The following is a 20,560-nucleotide window of genomic DNA, read 5'->3' on the forward strand; positions in this document are numbered from 1 at the left end:
AACTCATATTAACCAACCCCCAAACACACAGGTGGGGGGAGGGAGGGGGGATGTGAAGAGGGGAGGGAGGGGAGAGGAGGTGGAGGAAATGGGACAGATTTGGGAGGGAAAGGAGAGCGGGGTAGGGGGTGAGAGAGGGGGATGGGGAGATAGATGTGGTGGTGGGGGAGGATGGGGAGGTAGGGAAGGAGGGAGGGAGGGGGAGAGGGGTGGGGGAGAGAGGGGAAAGAGTGGAGAGGGAGGTGGAGAGGGGTAGGGGGAGTGATGGAAGAGGGACAGAGGGGTAGGAGGAAGGGGGTGGCGTAGAGAGGGAAGGGGGGTGGGGGAGAGAGGGATGGGTGGGAGAGGGGTTTCGGAGAGGGAAACATAGAACCATTGAAATTAAGTGCAGGAGTAGGCCATTCGGCCCTTCGAGCCTGCACCACCATTCAATATGATCGTGGCTGATCATCCAACTCAGTATCCTGTACCTGCCTTCTCTCCATACCCCCTGATCCCTTTAGCCACAAGGACCACATCTAACTCCCTCTTAAATACAGCCAATGAACAGGCCTCAACTACCTTCTGTGCCAGTGAATTCCAGAGATTCACCACTCTCTGTGTTAAAAATGTTTTTCTCATCTCGGTCCTAAAAGATTTACCCCTTATCCTTAAACTGTGACCCCTTGTTCTGGACTTCCCCAACATCTGGAACAATCTTCCTGCATCTAGCCTGTCCAACCCCTTAAGAATTTTGTAAGTTTCTATAAGATACCCCCTCAATCTTTTAAATTCTAGCATGTACAAGCCGAGTCTATCCAGTCTTTCGTCATATGAAAGTCCTGACATCCCAGGAATCAGTCTGGTGAACCTTCTCTGTACTCCCTCTATGGCAACGATGTATTTGAACATTGGGCATTGTGACATCACACGATGGAACGTTCACCAGGGGCTGGGGCTGGTGCTGCTTCTATGGGTGAGAAGCCAGTTTAGTTGTGAAATATTGGGGGGGGGGGGGTGGGTTAGGATTTGATTAAAAACGTGCACTTAAACACGACGACCAATGGCAAACCCGTTGGGTCTGATCCCCCAACGCAGCCGTTCCCTACCCGTAGCCCCCACTGGGGGGGGGGGTGGGGGGCGGGCGCCTCACACACACTAACCACCCCCACACACAGAGTTGGAAAAGTGCATAAAGACCGTTCCCTACCTGTAGCCCCCAGGGGAGATTTGGTCGTCGAAGTCGGGTCCCTGCCGTCTTAAAATATCGTATCTTGAAGTCGTCGAAGTCGGGTCCGTCTCGGCAACGCGTGGGGGGGGTGGTGGGGGGGTTAGCGGTGCGGCATCACACACACGAAGCTTCGACACACACAGAGCCTTAAAAGTGTAAATGCCCGACCTCTTTTCCGTTTTTCTCTAATTTAATTAAGATGTGCAGGTGGTGTTCTTATCGAGGTTCAGGGGTGAATGACGTAAATATTTTCACACAATATGGGAACATCTCATGTTGTCTTGAAGGCTCCTCGGCCCACATCTGACTCTCTGTACTGTCACTATGGCAACGATGTCTATGAGCACTGGGCATTGTGACATCACACGATGGAACGTTCACCATTGGCTGGGGCTCCTGCATAGGCATATGTAAATGAATCCATTCCGATTGGACATATGTGAAGATTGGGCATTGTGACATCACACGATGGAACGCTCAGCAGGGGCTGGTGCTGGTGAAGGTTCTGTGGGTGTGAAGCCAGTTTAGTTTTGAAATATTGGGGGGGGGGGGGGGGTTAGGATTTGATTAAAAACGTACACTTAAACACGTCGAAATGTAATGAGGAACGGATACTTAGAAAGAAAAGAGAAATCTCTACCAAAATGGAAAAGATGTCGGCGATTCAGCGTTCCCCCTTATCCTTAAACTTTGACCCCTTGTTCTGGTCTTCCCCAACATCCGGAACAATCTTCCTGCATCTAGCCTGTCCAACCCCTTAAGAATTTTAAACGTCTCTATAAGATACCCCCTCAATCTTCTAAAATCTAGCGATTACAAGGCGAGTCTATCCAGTCTTTCTTCATATGAAAGTTCTGACATAACAGGAATCAGCCTGGTGAACCTTCTCTGTACTCCCTCTCTATGGCAACGATGTCTTTGAGCATTGGGCATTGTGACATCACACGATGGAACGTTCACCATTGGCTTGGGCTCCTGCATAGGCATATGTAAATGGATCCATTCCGATTGGACATATGTGAAGATTGGGCATTGTGACATCACACGATGGAACGTTCAGCAGGGGCTGGGGCTGGTGAAGGTTCTGTGGGTGTGAAGCCAGTTTAGTTTTGAAATATTGGGGGGGGGGGGGGAAGGATTTGATTAAAAACGTGTACTTAAACACGACGGAATGTAATGAGGAGCGGATACTTAGAAAGAAAAGTGAAATCTCTACCGAAATGGAAAAGATGTCGGCGATTCTGCGTCCAGTTTCGGAGTTGCAGGGAATCAATGGAAGAAATGTGGCAGCCGGACGGAGTTCCGTTTCGGAATTTTGGGCGAGAGTTTTATATATTAACTAGACCAAGTGCAGACCCGTTGGGTCTGTTTCCCCAACGGCGTTTTGCAGGGGGGGGGGGGGGAGGGGGGGCTGCGGCATCAAACTCATATTAACCAACCCCCAAACACACAGGTGGGGGGAGGGAGGGGGGATGTGAAGAGGGGAGGGAGGGGAGAGGAGGTGGAGGAAATGGGACAGATTTGGGAGGGAAAGGAGAGCGGGGTAGGGGGTGAGAGAGGGGGATGGGGAGATAGATGTGGTGGAGGGGGAGGATGGGGAGGTAGGGAAGGAGGGAGGGAGGGGGAGAGGGGTGGGGGAGAGAGGGGAAAGAGTGGAGAGGGAGGTGGAGAGGGGTAGGGGGAGTGATGGAAGAGGGACAGAGGGGTAGGAGGAAGGGGGTGGCGTAGAGAGGGAAGGGGGGTGGGGGAGAGAGGGATGGGTGGGAGAGGGGTTTCGGAGAGGGAAACATAGAACCATTGAAATTAAGTGCAGGAGTAGGCCATTCGGCCCTTCGAGCCTGCACCACCATTCAATATGATCGTGGCTGATCATCCAACTCAGTATCCTGTACCTGCCTTCTCTCCATACCCCCTGATCCCTTTAGCCACAAGGACCACATCTAACTCCCTCTTAAATACAGCCAATGAACAGGCCTCAACTACCTTCTGTGCCAGTGAATTCCAGAGATTCACCACTCTCTGTGTTAAAAATGTTTTTCTCATCTCGGTCCTAAAAGATTTACCCCTTATCCTTAAACTGTGACCCCTTGTTCTGGACTTCCCCAACATCTGGAACAATCTTCCTGCATCTAGCCTGTCCAACCCCTTAAGAATTTTGTAAGTTTCTATAAGATACCCCCTCAATCTTTTAAATTCTAGCATGTACAAGCCGAGTCTATCCAGTCTTTCGTCATATGAAAGTCCTGACATCCCAGGAATCAGTCTGGTGAACCTTCTCTGTACTCCCTCTATGGCAACGATGTATTTGAACATTGGGCATTGTGACATCACACGATGGAACGTTCACCAGGGGCTGGGGCTGGTGCTGCTTCTATGGGTGAGAAGCCAGTTTAGTTGTGAAATATTGGGGGGGGGGGGGGTGGGTTAGGATTTGATTAAAAACGTGCACTTAAACACGACGACCAATGGCAAACCCGTTGGGTCTGATCCCCCAACGCAGCCGTTCCCTACCCGTAGCCCCCACTGGGGGGGGGGGGGGGGGGGCGGGCGCCTCACACACACTAACCACCCCCACACACAGAGTTGGAAAAGTGCATAAAGACCGTTCCCTACCTGTAGCCCCCAGGGGAGATTTGGTCGTCGAAGTCGGGTCCCTGCCGTCTTAAAATATCGTATCTTGAAGTCGTCGAAGTCGGGTCCGTCTCGGCAACGCGTGGGGGGGGTGGTGGGGGGGTTAGCGGTGCGGCATCACACACACGAAGCTTCGACACACACAGAGCCTTAAAAGTGTAAATGCCCGACCTCTTTTCCGTTTTTCTCTAATTTAATTAAGATGTGCAGGTGGTGTTCTTATCGAGGTTCAGGGGTGAATGACGTAAATATTTTCACACAATATGGGAACATCTCATGTTGTCTTGAAGGCTCCTCGGCCCACATCTGACTCTCTGTACTGTCACTATGGCAACGATGTCTATGAGCACTGGGCATTGTGACATCACACGATGGAACGTTCACCATTGGCTGGGGCTCCTGCATAGGCATATGTAAATGAATCCATTCCGATTGGACATATGTGAAGATTGGGCATTGTGACATCACACGATGGAACGCTCAGCAGGGGCTGGTGCTGGTGAAGGTTCTGTGGGTGTGAAGCCAGTTTAGTTTTGAAATATTGGGGGGGGGGGGGGGTTAGGATTTGATTAAAAACGTACACTTAAACACGTCGAAATGTAATGAGGAACGGATACTTAGAAAGAAAAGAGAAATCTCTACCAAAATGGAAAAGATGTCGGCGATTCAGCGTTCCCCCTTATCCTTAAACTTTGACCCCTTGTTCTGGTCTTCCCCAACATCCGGAACAATCTTCCTGCATCTAGCCTGTCCAACCCCTTAAGAATTTTAAACGTCTCTATAAGATACCCCCTCAATCTTCTAAAATCTAGCGATTACAAGGCGAGTCTATCCAGTCTTTCTTCATATGAAAGTTCTGACATAACAGGAATCAGCCTGGTGAACCTTCTCTGTACTCCCTCTCTATGGCAACGATGTCTTTGAACATTGGGCATTGTGACATCACACGATGGAACGTTCACCATTGGCTTGGGCTCCTGCATAGGCATATGTAAATGAATCCATTCCGATTGGACATATGTGAAGATTGGGCATTGTGACATCACACGATGGAACGCTCAGCAGGGGCTGGTGCTGGTGAAGGTTCTGTGGGTGTGAAGCCAGTTTAGTTTTGAAATATTGGGGGGGGGGGGGGGGTTAGGATTTGATTAAAAACGTACACTTAAACACGTCGAAATGTAATGAGGAACGGATACTTAGAAAGAAAAGAGAAATCTCTACCAAAATGGAAAAGATGTCGGCGATTCAGCGTTCCCCCTTATCCTTAAACTTTGACCCCTTGTTCTGGTCTTCCCCAACATCCGGAACAATCTTCCTGCATCTAGCCTGTCCAACCCCTTAAGAATTTTAAACGTCTCTATAAGATACCCCCTCAATCTTCTAAAATCTAGCGATTACAAGGCGAGTCTATCCAGTCTTTCTTCATATGAAAGTTCTGACATAACAGGAATCAGCCTGGTGAACCTTCTCTGTACTCCCTCTCTATGGCAACGATGTCTTTGAGCATTGGGCATTGTGACATCACACGATGGAACGTTCACCATTGGCTTGGGCTCCTGCATAGGCATATGTAAATGGATCCATTCCGATTGGACATATGTGAAGATTGGGCATTGTGACATCACACGATGGAACGTTCAGCAGGGGCTGGGGCTGGTGAAGGTTCTGTGGGTGTGAAGCCAGTTTAGTTTTGAAATATTGGGGGGGGGGGGGGAAGGATTTGATTAAAAACGTGTACTTAAACACGACGGAATGTAATGAGGAGCGGATACTTAGAAAGAAAAGTGAAATCTCTACCGAAATGGAAAAGATGTCGGCGATTCTGCGTCCAGTTTCGGAGTTGCAGGGAATCAATGGAAGAAATGTGACAGCCGGACGGAGTTCCGTTTCGGAATTTTGGGCGAGAGTTTTATATATTAACTAGACCAAGTGCAGACCCGTTGGGTCTGTTTCCCCAACGGCGTTTTGCAGGGGGGGGGGGGGGGAGGGGGGGCTGCGGCATCAAACTCATATTAACCAACCCCCAAACACACAGGTGGGGGGAGGGAGGGGGGATGTGAAGAGGGGAGGGAGGGGAGAGGAGGTGGAGGAAATGGGACAGATTTGGGAGGGAAAGGAGAGCGGGGTAGGGGGTGAGAGAGGGGGATGGGGAGATAGATGTGGTGGAGGGGGAGGATGGGGAGGTAGGGAAGGAGGGAGGGAGGGGGAGAGGGGTGGGGGAGAGAGGGGAAAGAGTGGAGAGGGAGGTGGAGAGGGGTAGGGGGAGTGATGGAAGAGGGACAGAGGGGTAGGAGGAAGGGGGTGGCGTAGAGAGGGAAGGGGGGTGGGGGAGAGAGGGATGGGTGGGAGAGGGGTTTCGGAGAGGGAAACATAGAACCATTGAAATTAAGTGCAGGAGTAGGCCATTCGGCCCTTCGAGCCTGCACCACCATTCAATATGATCGTGGCTGATCATCCAACTCAGTATCCTGTACCTGCCTTCTCTCCATACCCCCTGATCCCTTTAGCCACAAGGACCACATCTAACTCCCTCTTAAATACAGCCAATGAACAGGCCTCAACTACCTTCTGTGCCAGTGAATTCCAGAGATTCACCACTCTCTGTGTTAAAAATGTTTTTCTCATCTCGGTCCTAAAAGATTTACCCCTTATCCTTAAACTGTGACCCCTTGTTCTGGACTTCCCCAACATCTGGAACAATCTTCCTGCATCTAGCCTGTCCAACCCCTTAAGAATTTTGTAAGTTTCTATAAGATACCCCCTCAATCTTTTAAATTCTAGCATGTACAAGCCGAGTCTATCCAGTCTTTCGTCATATGAAAGTCCTGACATCCCAGGAATCAGTCTGGTGAACCTTCTCTGTACTCCCTCTATGGCAACGATGTATTTGAACATTGGGCATTGTGACATCACACGATGGAACGTTCACCAGGGGCTGGGGCTGGTGCTGCTTCTATGGGTGAGAAGCCAGTTTAGTTGTGAAATATTGGGGGGGGGGGGGTGGGTTAGGATTTGATTAAAAACGTGCACTTAAACACGACGACCAATGGCAAACCCGTTGGGTCTGATCCCCCAACGCAGCCGTTCCCTACCCGTAGCCCCCACTGGGGGGGGGGGTGGGGGGCGGGCGCCTCACACACACTAACCACCCCCACACACAGAGTTGGAAAAGTGCATAAAGACCGTTCCCTACCTGTAGCCCCCAGGGGAGATTTGGTCGTCGAAGTCGGGTCCCTGCCGTCTTAAAATATCGTATCTTGAAGTCGTCGAAGTCGGGTCCGTCTCGGCAACGCGTGGGGGGGGTGGTGGGGGGGTTAGCGGTGCGGCATCACACACACGAAGCTTCGACACACACAGAGCCTTAAAAGTGTAAATGCCCGACCTCTTTTCCGTTTTTCTCTAATTTAATTAAGATGTGCAGGTGGTGTTCTTATCGAGGTTCAGGGGTGAATGACGTAAATATTTTCACACAATATGGGAACATCTCATGTTGTCTTGAAGGCTCCTCGGCCCACATCTGACTCTCTGTACTGTCACTATGGCAACGATGTCTATGAGCACTGGGCATTGTGACATCACACGATGGAACGTTCACCATTGGCTGGGGCTCCTGCATAGGCATATGTAAATGAATCCATTCCGATTGGACATATGTGAAGATTGGGCATTGTGACATCACACGATGGAACGCTCAGCAGGGGCTGGTGCTGGTGAAGGTTCTGTGGGTGTGAAGCCAGTTTAGTTTTGAAATATTGGGGGGGGGGGGGGGTTAGGATTTGATTAAAAACGTACACTTAAACACGTCGAAATGTAATGAGGAACGGATACTTAGAAAGAAAAGAGAAATCTCTACCAAAATGGAAAAGATGTCGGCGATTCAGCGTTCCCCCTTATCCTTAAACTTTGACCCCTTGTTCTGGTCTTCCCCAACATCCGGAACAATCTTCCTGCATCTAGCCTGTCCAACCCCTTAAGAATTTTAAACGTCTCTATAAGATACCCCCTCAATCTTCTAAAATCTAGCGATTACAAGGCGAGTCTATCCAGTCTTTCTTCATATGAAAGTTCTGACATAACAGGAATCAGCCTGGTGAACCTTCTCTGTACTCCCTCTCTATGGCAACGATGTCTTTGAGCATTGGGCATTGTGACATCACACGATGGAACGTTCACCATTGGCTTGGGCTCCTGCATAGGCATATGTAAATGGATCCATTCCGATTGGACATATGTGAAGATTGGGCATTGTGACATCACACGATGGAACGTTCAGCAGGGGCTGGGGCTGGTGAAGGTTCTGTGGGTGTGAAGCCAGTTTAGTTTTGAAATATTGGGGGGGGGGGGGGAAGGATTTGATTAAAAACGTGTACTTAAACACGACGGAATGTAATGAGGAGCGGATACTTAGAAAGAAAAGTGAAATCTCTACCGAAATGGAAAAGATGTCGGCGATTCTGCGTCCAGTTTCGGAGTTGCAGGGAATCAATGGAAGAAATGTGACAGCCGGACGGAGTTCCGTTTCGGAATTTTGGGCGAGAGTTTTATATATTAACTAGACCAAGTGCAGACCCGTTGGGTCTGTTTCCCCAACGGCGTTTTGCAGGGGGGGGGGGGAGGGGGGGCTGCGGCATCAAACTCATATTAACCAACCCCCAAACACACAGGTGGGGGGAGGGAGGGGGGATGTGAAGAGGGGAGGGAGGGGAGAGGAGGTGGAGGAAATGGGACAGATTTGGGAGGGAAAGGAGAGCGGGGTAGGGGGTGAGAGAGGGGGATGGGGAGATAGATGTGGTGGAGGGGGAGGATGGGGAGGTAGGGAAGGAGGGAGGGAGGGGGAGAGGGGTGGGGGAGAGAGGGGAAAGAGTGGAGAGGGAGGTGGAGAGGGGTAGGGGGAGTGATGGAAGAGGGACAGAGGGGTAGGAGGAAGGGGGTGGCGTAGAGAGGGAAGGGGGGTGGGGGAGAGAGGGATGGGTGGGAGAGGGGTTTCGGAGAGGGAAACATAGAACCATTGAAATTAAGTGCAGGAGTAGGCCATTCGGCCCTTCGAGCCTGCACCACCATTCAATATGATCGTGGCTGATCATCCAACTCAGTATCCTGTACCTGCCTTCTCTCCATACCCCCTGATCCCTTTAGCCACAAGGACCACATCTAACTCCCTCTTAAATACAGCCAATGAACAGGCCTCAACTACCTTCTGTGCCAGTGAATTCCAGAGATTCACCACTCTCTGTGTTAAAAATGTTTTTCTCATCTCGGTCCTAAAAGATTTACCCCTTATCCTTAAACTGTGACCCCTTGTTCTGGACTTCCCCAACATCTGGAACAATCTTCCTGCATCTAGCCTGTCCAACCCCTTAAGAATTTTGTAAGTTTCTATAAGATACCCCCTCAATCTTTTAAATTCTAGCATGTACAAGCCGAGTCTATCCAGTCTTTCGTCATATGAAAGTCCTGACATCCCAGGAATCAGTCTGGTGAACCTTCTCTGTACTCCCTCTATGGCAACGATGTATTTGAACATTGGGCATTGTGACATCACACGATGGAACGTTCACCAGGGGCTGGGGCTGGTGCTGCTTCTATGGGTGAGAAGCCAGTTTAGTTGTGAAATATTGGGGGGGGGGGGGGTGGGTTAGGATTTGATTAAAAACGTGCACTTAAACACGACGACCAATGGCAAACCCGTTGGGTCTGATCCCCCAACGCAGCCGTTCCCTACCCGTAGCCCCCACTGGGGGGGGGGGGTGGGGGGCGGGCGCCTCACACACACTAACCACCCCCACACACAGAGTTGGAAAAGTGCATAAAGACCGTTCCCTACCTGTAGCCCCCAGGGGAGATTTGGTCGTCGAAGTCGGGTCCCTGCCGTCTTAAAATATCGTATCTTGAAGTCGTCGAAGTCGGGTCCGTCTCGGCAACGCGTGGGGGGGGTGGTGGGGGGGTTAGCGGTGCGGCATCACACACACGAAGCTTCGACACACACAGAGCCTTAAAAGTGTAAATGCCCGACCTCTTTTCCGTTTTTCTCTAATTTAATTAAGATGTGCAGGTGGTGTTCTTATCGAGGTTCAGGGGTGAATGACGTAAATATTTTCACACAATATGGGAACATCTCATGTTGTCTTGAAGGCTCCTCGGCCCACATCTGACTCTCTGTACTGTCACTATGGCAACGATGTCTATGAGCACTGGGCATTGTGACATCACACGATGGAACGTTCACCATTGGCTGGGGCTCCTGCATAGGCATATGTAAATGAATCCATTCCGATTGGACATATGTGAAGATTGGGCATTGTGACATCACACGATGGAACGCTCAGCAGGGGCTGGGGCTGGTGAAGGTTCTGTGGGTGTGAAGCCAGTTTAGTTTTGAAATATTGGGGGGGGGGGGGGTTAGGATTTGATTAAAAACGTACACTTAAACACGTCGAAATGTAATGAGGAACGGATACTTAGAAAGAAAAGAGAAATCTCTACCAAAATGGAAAAGATGTCGGCGATTCAGCGTTCCCCCTTATCCTTAAACTTTGACCCCTTGTTCTGGTCTTCCCCAACATCCGGAACAATCTTCCTGCATCTAGCCTGTCCAACCCCTTAAGAATTTTAAACGTCTCTATAAGATACCCCCTCAATCTTCTAAAATCTAGCGATTACAAGGCGAGTCTATCCAGTCTTTCTTCATATGAAAGTTCTGACATAACAGGAATCAGCCTGGTGAACCTTCTCTGTACTCCCTCTCTATGGCAACGATGTCTTTGAGCATTGGGCATTGTGACATCACACGATGGAACGTTCACCATTGGCTTGGGCTCCTGCATAGGCATATGTAAATGGATCCATTCCGATTGGACATATGTGAAGATTGGGCATTGTGACATCACACGATGGAACGTTCAGCAGGGGCTGGGGCTGGTGAAGGTTCTGTGGGTGTGAAGCCAGTTTAGTTTTGAAATATTGGGGGGGGGGGGGAAGGATTTGATTAAAAACGTGTACTTAAACACGACGGAATGTAATGAGGAGCGGATACTTAGAAAGAAAAGTGAAATCTCTACCGAAATGGAAAAGATGTCGGCGATTCTGCGTCCAGTTTCGGAGTTGCAGGGAATCAATGGAAGAAATGTGACAGCCGGACGGAGTTCCGTTTCGGAATTTTGGGCGAGAGTTTTATATATTATATGATAGATATAAGATAGATTGTCTTACAGGATATGTTTATAAACCTTTTATTTTCATTTCCCACTTTGTATCGCATCTCCAGATGAATTAAGTTGCCTAGTAAGCCAAGTAGAGCACTTTTCCGCTAGGATTATGTACATATCATGTATTCTACCAGATGGTCCTTTTAACGCTATCATCTCTACTTTTAACTGTTAACAGTTATTTTCTGACTTGTTGCTTTAAAGTCTCCCTTATTCAAATCTCAAAGTAGTTGTTTATGACTATTTTTGTCACTCTCACCTTCGATAAATGTAATCATGATACATCATTGGTTGTCCTGATAGACTTGATGCTCCTTCACTGTTAAATTGTAGATTAGTCCAAGACTAACCCATTGCTGAATCCAATAGAGGTTATATAAATAAAACCAGCAGATGGCACACTCTGACAGGTTTTTATTCTCAACGAGCCAAATTAAAAAAAATAGGAAAAGGGTTAGATAGTAGCAACAATCTTTTATTTTACTGCTTCACACAGTATAATCTTTATTTTCTTTACTTCAGACTTTACTTTAGAGATACAGCGCGGAAACAGGCCCTTCGGCACACCGTGTCCGCGCCGACCCGCGATCATTAGCACTACCCTGCACACTAGGGACAATTTACAATTTTACTGATGCCAATTAACCTACACACCTGTACGTCTTTGGAGAGTGGGAGGAAACCAGAGCACCTGGAGGAAACCTAAGCTGTCACAGGGGGACCTTACAAACCCCGTACGGATATCACCTATAGTCAGGATCGAACCCAGATCTCTGGGGCTGTAAGGCAGCATCTCTACCGCTGCGCCACTGTGCCATCCGATGGTCAGCCTTTTTTGTTGAGGTGGAGTGATTGCTAATTGTTTTACAAAATCCTTTGCTCATTTTATTGTGTATTGAGGCCCAGAAGATCAGCTTGAAAGACGTGATAAATAATAGCATGTTGTTTAGTTTTATCACAGTGGAAATGAAGATGTATCATTTGTTCAACAGATAAGATTGCCCTTAGATGTGCCCAATTAAAGTGTTATTCAAACTCCATAATCTTCAAAAATCAAAAACATTTCTGTAAAGTTTTCATTTAATATCACATGAGACATTCATCCTAAATTAACCTAAATGCTTAAATGCAAACTGGTGTTACTGGCAGAACAATAATTTAATCTAATCAGTATGAGAATCAAAAGTTACGGCGAAAGGGCAGGAAAATGGACGTGACCTATTGCAGCTTTATCTTCCTGGAGGATTCAATATTATTATAGGCCAAGTTAGAAGTAGATTAACAATTACTAAGACAAAGAACAAGATGCTTTTGAACTACTTCGTCACCCTCAAAGAGATATAACTCTTGCAACAATAGGAAGATCAACGATGTGGATAAGTTAAAATCAGTGCATCGTACAACTGTTTGCAACCTTCTCCAAATATTGCGGTGCCCGTACACTGATTGGCAAATGCCTTGATAGGAGAACAGATAGGAGGTTCTGTGGCCGCAAACAGGACTCCAGAGAGGGTTGCAGGAAGGAACTGCAGATGCTGGTTTAAACCAAAGATAGACACAAAATGCTGGAGTAACTCAGCTGGACAGGCAGCATCTCTGGAGAGAAGAAACGGGTGACGTTTCGGGTCGAGACCCTTCTTCAGTGTGGTGTGTTGCCTCCCTTGTCGAGGCCAGGGTCGAGGATGTCTCTGAGCGGCTGCAGGACATTCTAAAGGGTGAGCAGGCGGAAATTGATGTGCATAAATGACATAGGTCACTGCCTTGAGGGAGGGGGAAGGACAATGGACAACAGAGGACCCGGTATAGGTGACCGACGTGGGGGGGGGGGGGAGAACAAAAGGGGGACCCGGTGTGTGGGGGAGTGGGGGGGGGGAGCAAAGAAGGAGCCAGCGTATGTTGTAACTTTGTCAGTGCCGTAGGTGGCTGCTATTTGCATACCTTGGGTATGCAAGCAAAGAATTACACTGTGCCGTGTGACATGTGTCAATAAAGTATTCCTTTCCATAGGTAGGACAAGGGATGAGGTCCTGCGGAGTGAATATAGGGAGTTAGGCAAAAGGTTAAAAATCAGGACTGAGAGTGCAGTTACATTAGGGTTACTCCCAGTCCCACGTACTAGTGAGTGTATGAATACGACAGATGATTGCATGACTGAGGAGTTCAACATTTTGGATCTTTGAAATCTCACCTGGGGCAGGGGTGACCTATTCAAGAAGGACGGGTTGCAGATGAATTAGAGGGGGACTAATATCCTGGCAGACAAATGTGTTAGTGCTACTCGGGGGGGGTTTGAATTAGATTGACAATTGTGTGGGATCCAAAGCAGTAGTGGGGCAGATGAGAGGCTGGAAGTTGATCCAGAACCCTGTTGACAAGACAGATAGCAGCATGACAGGGAGCACGGACTGTTGGATTCAATTGCATTTATTTCAAAGCGAGAAGCCTTGGGCGGCACGGTGGTGCAGCGGTAGAGTTGCTGCCTTACAGTGCTTGCAGCGCCAGAGACCCGGGTTCGATCCCGACTACGGGTGCTGTCTGTACGGAGCTTGTATGTTCTCCCCGTGACCTGCGTGGGTTTTCTACGAGATCTTCGGTTTCCTCCCACACTCTAAAGACGTACAGGTATGTAGGTAAATTGGCTTGGTAAATGTAAAGATTGTCCCTAGAGTGTGTAGGATGATGTAAATATGTGGGGATCGCTGGTCGGCGCAGACCCGGTGGGTCAGGCAGCATCTCTGGAGAAAAGTAATAGGTGAGGATTCGGGTGGAGAACCTTCCTGTACAGGGTGGTCGCTGGTCGGTGCAGACTTGGTGGGCTGAAAGGTCTGTTTCTAAACTGTATCTCGGAAGTCTAAAGTCTAAATGTGAGATTAGCAGATATGGAAAACTGTGTAATTTCATTGCTAGGCAGATAGGACATTCCCTCTCGAAAATAAATGGACAGGGTAGAGGATACTGATTACATACACGCTTCATGAAGGATTCCAGCTTGGTTAACTGGTCCTTTTATTGTTATAGTGTGTTTTCTAGGGTCGATCTGCTTAATGTGCTGTAACAGTCAGTTAGTCCTTAAGGTAATTATCTGTAATGCCTTTTCCATGATACCAAGCTTTAGTTGGTACCGGCTGGTAATGATTTTACATTAGTTTCACTTGGTTAAATTAACACAAAAGGCATACAGAATAGTAGCAATTTGGTTTCCCATCCATTGCATGTTTCAATATAAGTTTGGGGATTTTGGATCACGTAGGTGGAGAATGAACATTAATGGAGCGGGAAGAAATCTAAAGGAATATATAAATGTCTCAATGGTATTTTATTGTCACGTGTACCTAAGTGCAGTGAGATTATTATTTATTTTGCATAGAGCTCAGTGACAATCCTGCTATATATGAGGCACTATCATACTAAGTAAGGTAGTAGACCACACCAAGTCCGCACACAAGAGTCGCCATGTTTTGGCGCCTTCTTATTCCCTTCAAGCCCGATATGTTTGAAAGAAGTTAGTCTTAGCTTGGCTTGCCAGACATGACATCCGGAGATCCATTTCTTGATGTAGATTGTGCATATCCTCGGTTATCAAGTTTCTGCGTAGCCTGCATCCAGGTCCTTGGGACTGAACTTTTGACATTGATCTTCACTGATATCTAGATCTCTTGAGTGACTTTAGGAAGGTGAACCCTCATGAGGTGTCTGCACCTGATGGTGTACCTGGTCGTGTTCTCAATACCTACGCGGGCCAACTGGCTGGTGTTTTTGCAGACATCTTCAACCTCTCATTACTGACGCCTGAGGTTCTCACCTGCTTTAATACCGGTGCCCGAGAAGAGTAAGGTGACGTGCCTCAATTACTATCGAATGCCCAACCACACCTCTACTCCCTTTGAAGATCGACAAATACCCCCTTGAACTTCTACAGGTGTACGGTCGGTCGAGAGCACGTTGACTGGTTGCATCATGGCCTGGTTCAGCAATTTCAATGCCCAGGAATGAAATAAATTACAAAAAGTGAAGAACGCTGCCCAGTCCGCCATCGATACTGACCTGCGCACCCTGACAATGTCTCATTTCATTCCTGCCATCAGGAAGAAAGTACAGGAATCTGAAAACTGTAATGCAAGGTTCAGGAGCAGTTTCTTTCCAGCAACCATCAGGCTATTGAACACTATAAACTCCCAAATAACCAAGAGCTGCCTGGATTTCACTGGGAACTGACTTTATTTTGATTTAGCACTATATCATTTTTTATTATTGAACTTTTTTAGTTAGTTTGTCGTGTTATCTATGGAGTACAGTGTTTACAAACCTGTTCTGCTGCTGCAAGTAGGAATTTAATTGTTCCGTTTTGGAACATATGACGATAAAATACTCTGACTCTCTTGACTGCCATGACTTGTTCCAGCTGTAGCTCATCTCCCATTTTGGAGGTGCAGCCTGCCATTAAACTAATGCAAGCTGCTCATAACACTGGGCCTCTGGACATTCACTAAGGCAGTCAGGCATACTGGATGCTGCAATCAGGATAACGAGTAGGCAGCTCAATTGCACATTTGATTCCGCTGAACATTTTCTAGGGCTGTTCAATTTAACAATGTTTCAAATCGAATTTGTGAAGTATGTGAAAATGAAAAAATACATACAGAGCTGAGGTGGATTAAAGTAAATCGTTTCAGAACAGGCTGATGGACTGGTTAGCATCCTTCGCCTTATCATTTCTGAGATCTTTATATATTTTTTTTCGCCTCAAAAAAACTGGTTTGAATTCATCTTAAACCAATAAATGATGTCCTCACATAAAATGCAATGGCACAGTTTCAACCCAGTGTTTTTGTTTGACTCAGAATAACACATCGCTGCTTGGATTTTGACATTGTTTAGTTAAAAATTGCTCTTTAATTAACCTCGGCATTTCAGCTAGGCACTAATCTTAATGCCAGAATTATCCTTCTTGTTGATGTTTTTCCATCCTTTACAATGCACTTACATCACTAATTTGTGCTGTCTGTATATTCCCGATTGCGTCTGTCATAGAGTCACAGTGAGAAAACAGGACCTTCGACCCAACTTGGCAACACCGACCAACCAACATGTCTCATCTACACTAGTCCCACCCACCTGCATTTTGCCCATATCCCTATTCTATCCATGAACCTGTCTAAATGTTTCTTAAACGTTGCGATAGTACCTGTCTCAACTACCTCCTCCGGCAGCTCGTTTCATACACTGGCCACCCTTTGTGTAAAAAAGGTTTCCCCTCTTTGTCCTTTTAAGTATTTCCCCCCCTCCCCCACCCACCCATGCACCCATCTTGTTCTCGATTCCCCTACTCTGGGAAAGAGACTCCTAGGGTGCGTTTACCCAATCTATTCCTCTCATAATTTTGTACACCTCTATAAGATCACCCCTCATCTTCCTGTGCTCCAAGGCGTAGAGTCCCAGCCTGCTCAACCTCTCCCTATAGCTCTGGCCTTCAATACATGTTTGTATTTAAAAAATAACCTTTGCCGACAATCTCAGGTTATGTCCATTGTTTACATTTATTAATTTTCTTCTTTCATATATTATTGATACATTGTCACATCCACTGGACATCGTAGATCGATTGCAATCAATATTCTTGCGATTTGTTTATTGTGGTTCTCGTTAATAGCCTTTGCATCAGTTATGAATACCCAGCCTTTGATCCTGCCTGCGAGAAACTGACAAATAAACTTGCCCAGGGTGGGCCTTCCACACATAATGAATAAATATCCATCTCTGTCAAGCAAGCAATTAGATTAAATGGTATTTTGAGATGCTTATGGTGCCAGAGGAGATTGGTATTAAAGGGAGAGAAGCGATAAGGGCGAATAAGACTTTACTTTAGACCTTAGAAATACAGTGCAGAAATAGGCCCTTCGGCCCACCGAGTTGACACTGACCAACTATCCCTGTCCTGTACAATAACACACTAGGGACAAATTTACCGCTATACCAAAGCCAATTAAAGTGCAAACCTGTACGTCTTTGGAGTGTGGGAGGAAACCGGAGCACCCGGAGACATTTTACGCGGTCTCAGGGAGAAGGTACAAACTCCGTACAGACAGCTCCCATAGTCAGGATCAAACCCTGGTTCCTGGTGCAGTAAGGCAGCAACTACACTGCTCCACTGTGCCACCGAATATTGTGTGCTGCAGATTATTGTGAACGAGAAACTGAAAACAAATGTTACGTATTCAGTTTTCATATGTTGTTGTACATTAAGTGTTTTTCTTGCAATATGTTTACAGGGAATAAGTGCTTTCTTGGTTCCAATGCCCACACCAGGGCTCTCCTTGGGAAAGAAAGAAGATAAATTGGGAATTCGAGCATCCTCCACTGCAAACCTGATTTTTGAAGACTGCAGACTTCCTCGGGAAAATTTATTGGGTGAACCAGGACTTGGATTCAAAATAGCCATGGTATGAGCTTATACTATTTGAACATCTATGTATATAATTTGTTTTGATTGAAGTTTGGAATATCACAAGACTGACATTCGAATCTTCGGAATTTCACCTCAGTAATCAAAGGTGTGAACACTGAAACAATGTAATGTGAATCGTTGTGTGAGCAGCACCATGTCCAGGAACTGCAGATGTTGGTTTTCCAAAGAAAACACAAAGTGCCTGAGTAACTCGGTGAGGTAGGCAACATCTCTGAAGAACATGGGAAGGCGACATTTCGGGATGGCACACTTTGGCCTGCCCCCTCCTCTCTCCCAGTTTTTCACCCGTACCCCCCCCCCCCCCCTTACAATCAGTCTGAGGAAGGGTGCTGACCCGAAACTTGAAACATCACCTATCCATGTTTGGGTCTGCACCCTTCTTCAGGCTGATGGAGTAGAGAGAGGGAGGTTGTAGAGAGAGGTGAGGGAAAGGGATGGGGCAAGAGCTAATGATAGGTGGTTCCAAGAGAGGTGGCTGAATAACTTCCTCTTTAGTAAACTTTGTATGAATGCAAAGAAAATACACAAATATAGTGCAAAATGTGTAACAAAATGCATCTGCTCGGGAATTGATGCAATGAGAATTAACACCTAAAAGAAAAGGGCATCTACATTTTCTCAGTATTATTTCAGTTTAGCTATTAATATTATTAGGAAACCAATAAGAATGTAAGCAAAGTATGCAAACTTTTTCCCCTGAGTCTCAGTGCTTGGAAAAGGTGAGAGTATCAACATTGATATGTAAATGTCAAGTCAAACTTAACGAGATTAGCTGAATTTTTAAAAGCAATAGCTAACGTGGTACATGAACATTTTTCTAAGGATGATATATATGCTGACTGGTCATAGAGTCATAGAGTGATATAGTGTAGAAGCAGGCCGTTCGGCCCAACTCGCCCACACCGACCAACAATGTCCCAGCTACCCTAGTCCCACTTGCCTGCGCTTGGTCCATAACCCTCCAAACCTGTCCTATCCATGTACCTGTCCGACTGTTTCTTAAACGATGGGATAGTGCCAGCCTGAACTACCTTCTCTGGCAGCTTGTTCCATACACCCACCACCCCCTGTGTGGAAAAAGTCACCCCTCGGATTCCTATTAAATCTTTTCCCCTTCACCTTGAACCTATGTCCTCTGGTCCTCGATTCCCCTACTCCTGGTAAAGGTCTCTGTGCATCTACCCGATCTATTCCTCTCATGATTCAGCACGCAACAAAAGCTTTTCACTGGACCTAGATCCATGTGACAATATACTGAACTAAACTGGATCTGTATAAGCTTCCACATAAGATGTTGATAACAAAACTGGGAGGGCCTTATGAATGGGCACTTAACGAAACAGAACAAATCCTGAGGGACAGAGGGTGCCAAGTGGGTTAGTGGGGATGTGAATGGGGTGGGCTGTGGGGATGCAGAGGAGAGAGAGAGAAAGAGCCGAGGAAGTGACGAGAAGTGGAAGTGGGCACAAGCGAGAGAGGGAAGGGGAAGGGGAAGAGTCCGGGGGAATGAAAAATCAAAGGGGGAAAAACGGAAGGAGTGTGAGAGCGCAGGGTCAAAGTAGAGAGGTCACACATGGGAAGGAGAAGGATGGAGGGAGCTGTAAGAGAGAAAAACGGGGAAATAATAGGAGCCAAGAGGAAGAAAGTTGACATACTTTATTTTCCTCTCCTCACTAGTGTCTGAATGTTTCTATTTTGATGGGTTTTTGTCTTTTTTGTCTCCAGCTGCCAGTTTTTGAGTAATGTTACTTTGATAACGTTAGTCTTCACCCTACTACCACAGGCATTGCCTTGGTTCTCTCCACATCCCCCTCTTAAACAGCTTAAATCACACTTGCTTTCTCACTTTGCCTGCTGTGATGAAAGCTTCTTAACTGGAAACGTTGTCTCTGCTTCCGTCCCCACGGATGCTACTTGAGCCACTGAGCTTTTTTTGTCTTCTTGTGATAACGTTTCCAAAGCAATTTGCTTCTCCATTTGAACATTTTTAGATGTGTGTAAATTAACAAATGTTGAAAGCCTCTGAGTTATAGGATTTGAAAGCATAGTTAGAGAGAGCACGTTTCCCCTGCCAGAAATTAAGAATATTCAGCACATAACCATAAATTAGGCTGTTCTACTCTTCCAGAAAGCTGTTAAGTTTTTTCAGTTGAAAATTTCAGGACTGAATTTCACAAAGAGTATGACGAATAGCTATCTGTGAGATATATCAATCATGATTTATTTAATTAAAGGTGATATCTACAGCGGTCTGATTATCAAACTTGTGGAACTATTTAAAAAAACCCCAATAGTTTAGTTTAGAGAAACAGCCCACCAGGTCCGCCAGGATCTGTATAAGCTTCCACATAAGATGTTGATAACAAAACTGGGAGGGCCTTATGAATGGGCACTTAACGAAACAGAACAAATCCTGAGGGACAGAGGGTGCCAAGTGGGTTAGTGGGGGATGTGAATGGGGTGGGCTGTGGGGATGCAGAGGAGAGGCCCTTCAGCCCACCAAGTCCACACCGACCAGCAATCCCCCATGCATTAGTTCTATGCTACACATTGGGGACAATTTCCAAAAGCAAATTAACCTACAAACCTGCTCGCCTTTGCAAAGTGGGAGGAAACTGGAGCACCCGGAGAAAACCCATGCAGTCACAGGGAGAACGTGCAAACTCGGAACAGACGACCGAACCTGGTCTCAAGCGTGTATGGCAGCAGTTCTACTGCTGCACAACTGTGCTGCATGCAATAGGGCTGTGCAAATGGCCTCCATGTTTTGCTGCTTTAAGTGAATGAATGTGGTTACATAGAAATAGAAAAAAGGTGCAGGAATAGGCCATTCGGCCCTTCGAGTCAGCACTGCCATTCAATATGATCATGGCTGATCATCCAAAATCAGTACACCATTCCTGCTTTCTCCCCATATCTCTTGATTCTGTTAGCCCTAAGAGCTATATCTAACTCTCTCTTGAATACATCCAGTGAATTGGCTTCCACTGCCTTCTGTGGCAGAGAATTCCACAGATTCACAACTCTCTGGGTGAAAAAATGTTTCCT

The 20,560-nt window shown here is 46.9% G+C and overlaps 1 protein-coding gene across 2 annotated transcripts in view; it reads left to right on the plus strand.

Moving 5' to 3' along the window:
- The window catches only part of acads (acyl-CoA dehydrogenase short chain), an 88,702-nt gene that overhangs the window by 24,564 nt on the left and 43,578 nt on the right, over positions 1–20,560 (plus strand). For both annotated transcript variants that reach the window (XM_033043672.1, XM_033043671.1), the window contains exon 6: positions 17,316–17,486. In XM_033043672.1, the coding sequence (XP_032899563.1) occupies positions 17,316–17,486 (171 nt within the window). The remainder of the gene's footprint in view (positions 1–17,315; positions 17,487–20,560) is intronic.

This window comes from Amblyraja radiata, chromosome 25 (genome assembly GCF_010909765.2).
Source record: "Amblyraja radiata isolate CabotCenter1 chromosome 25, sAmbRad1.1.pri, whole genome shotgun sequence".
Taxonomy (NCBI): Eukaryota; Metazoa; Chordata; class Chondrichthyes; order Rajiformes; family Rajidae; genus Amblyraja; species Amblyraja radiata.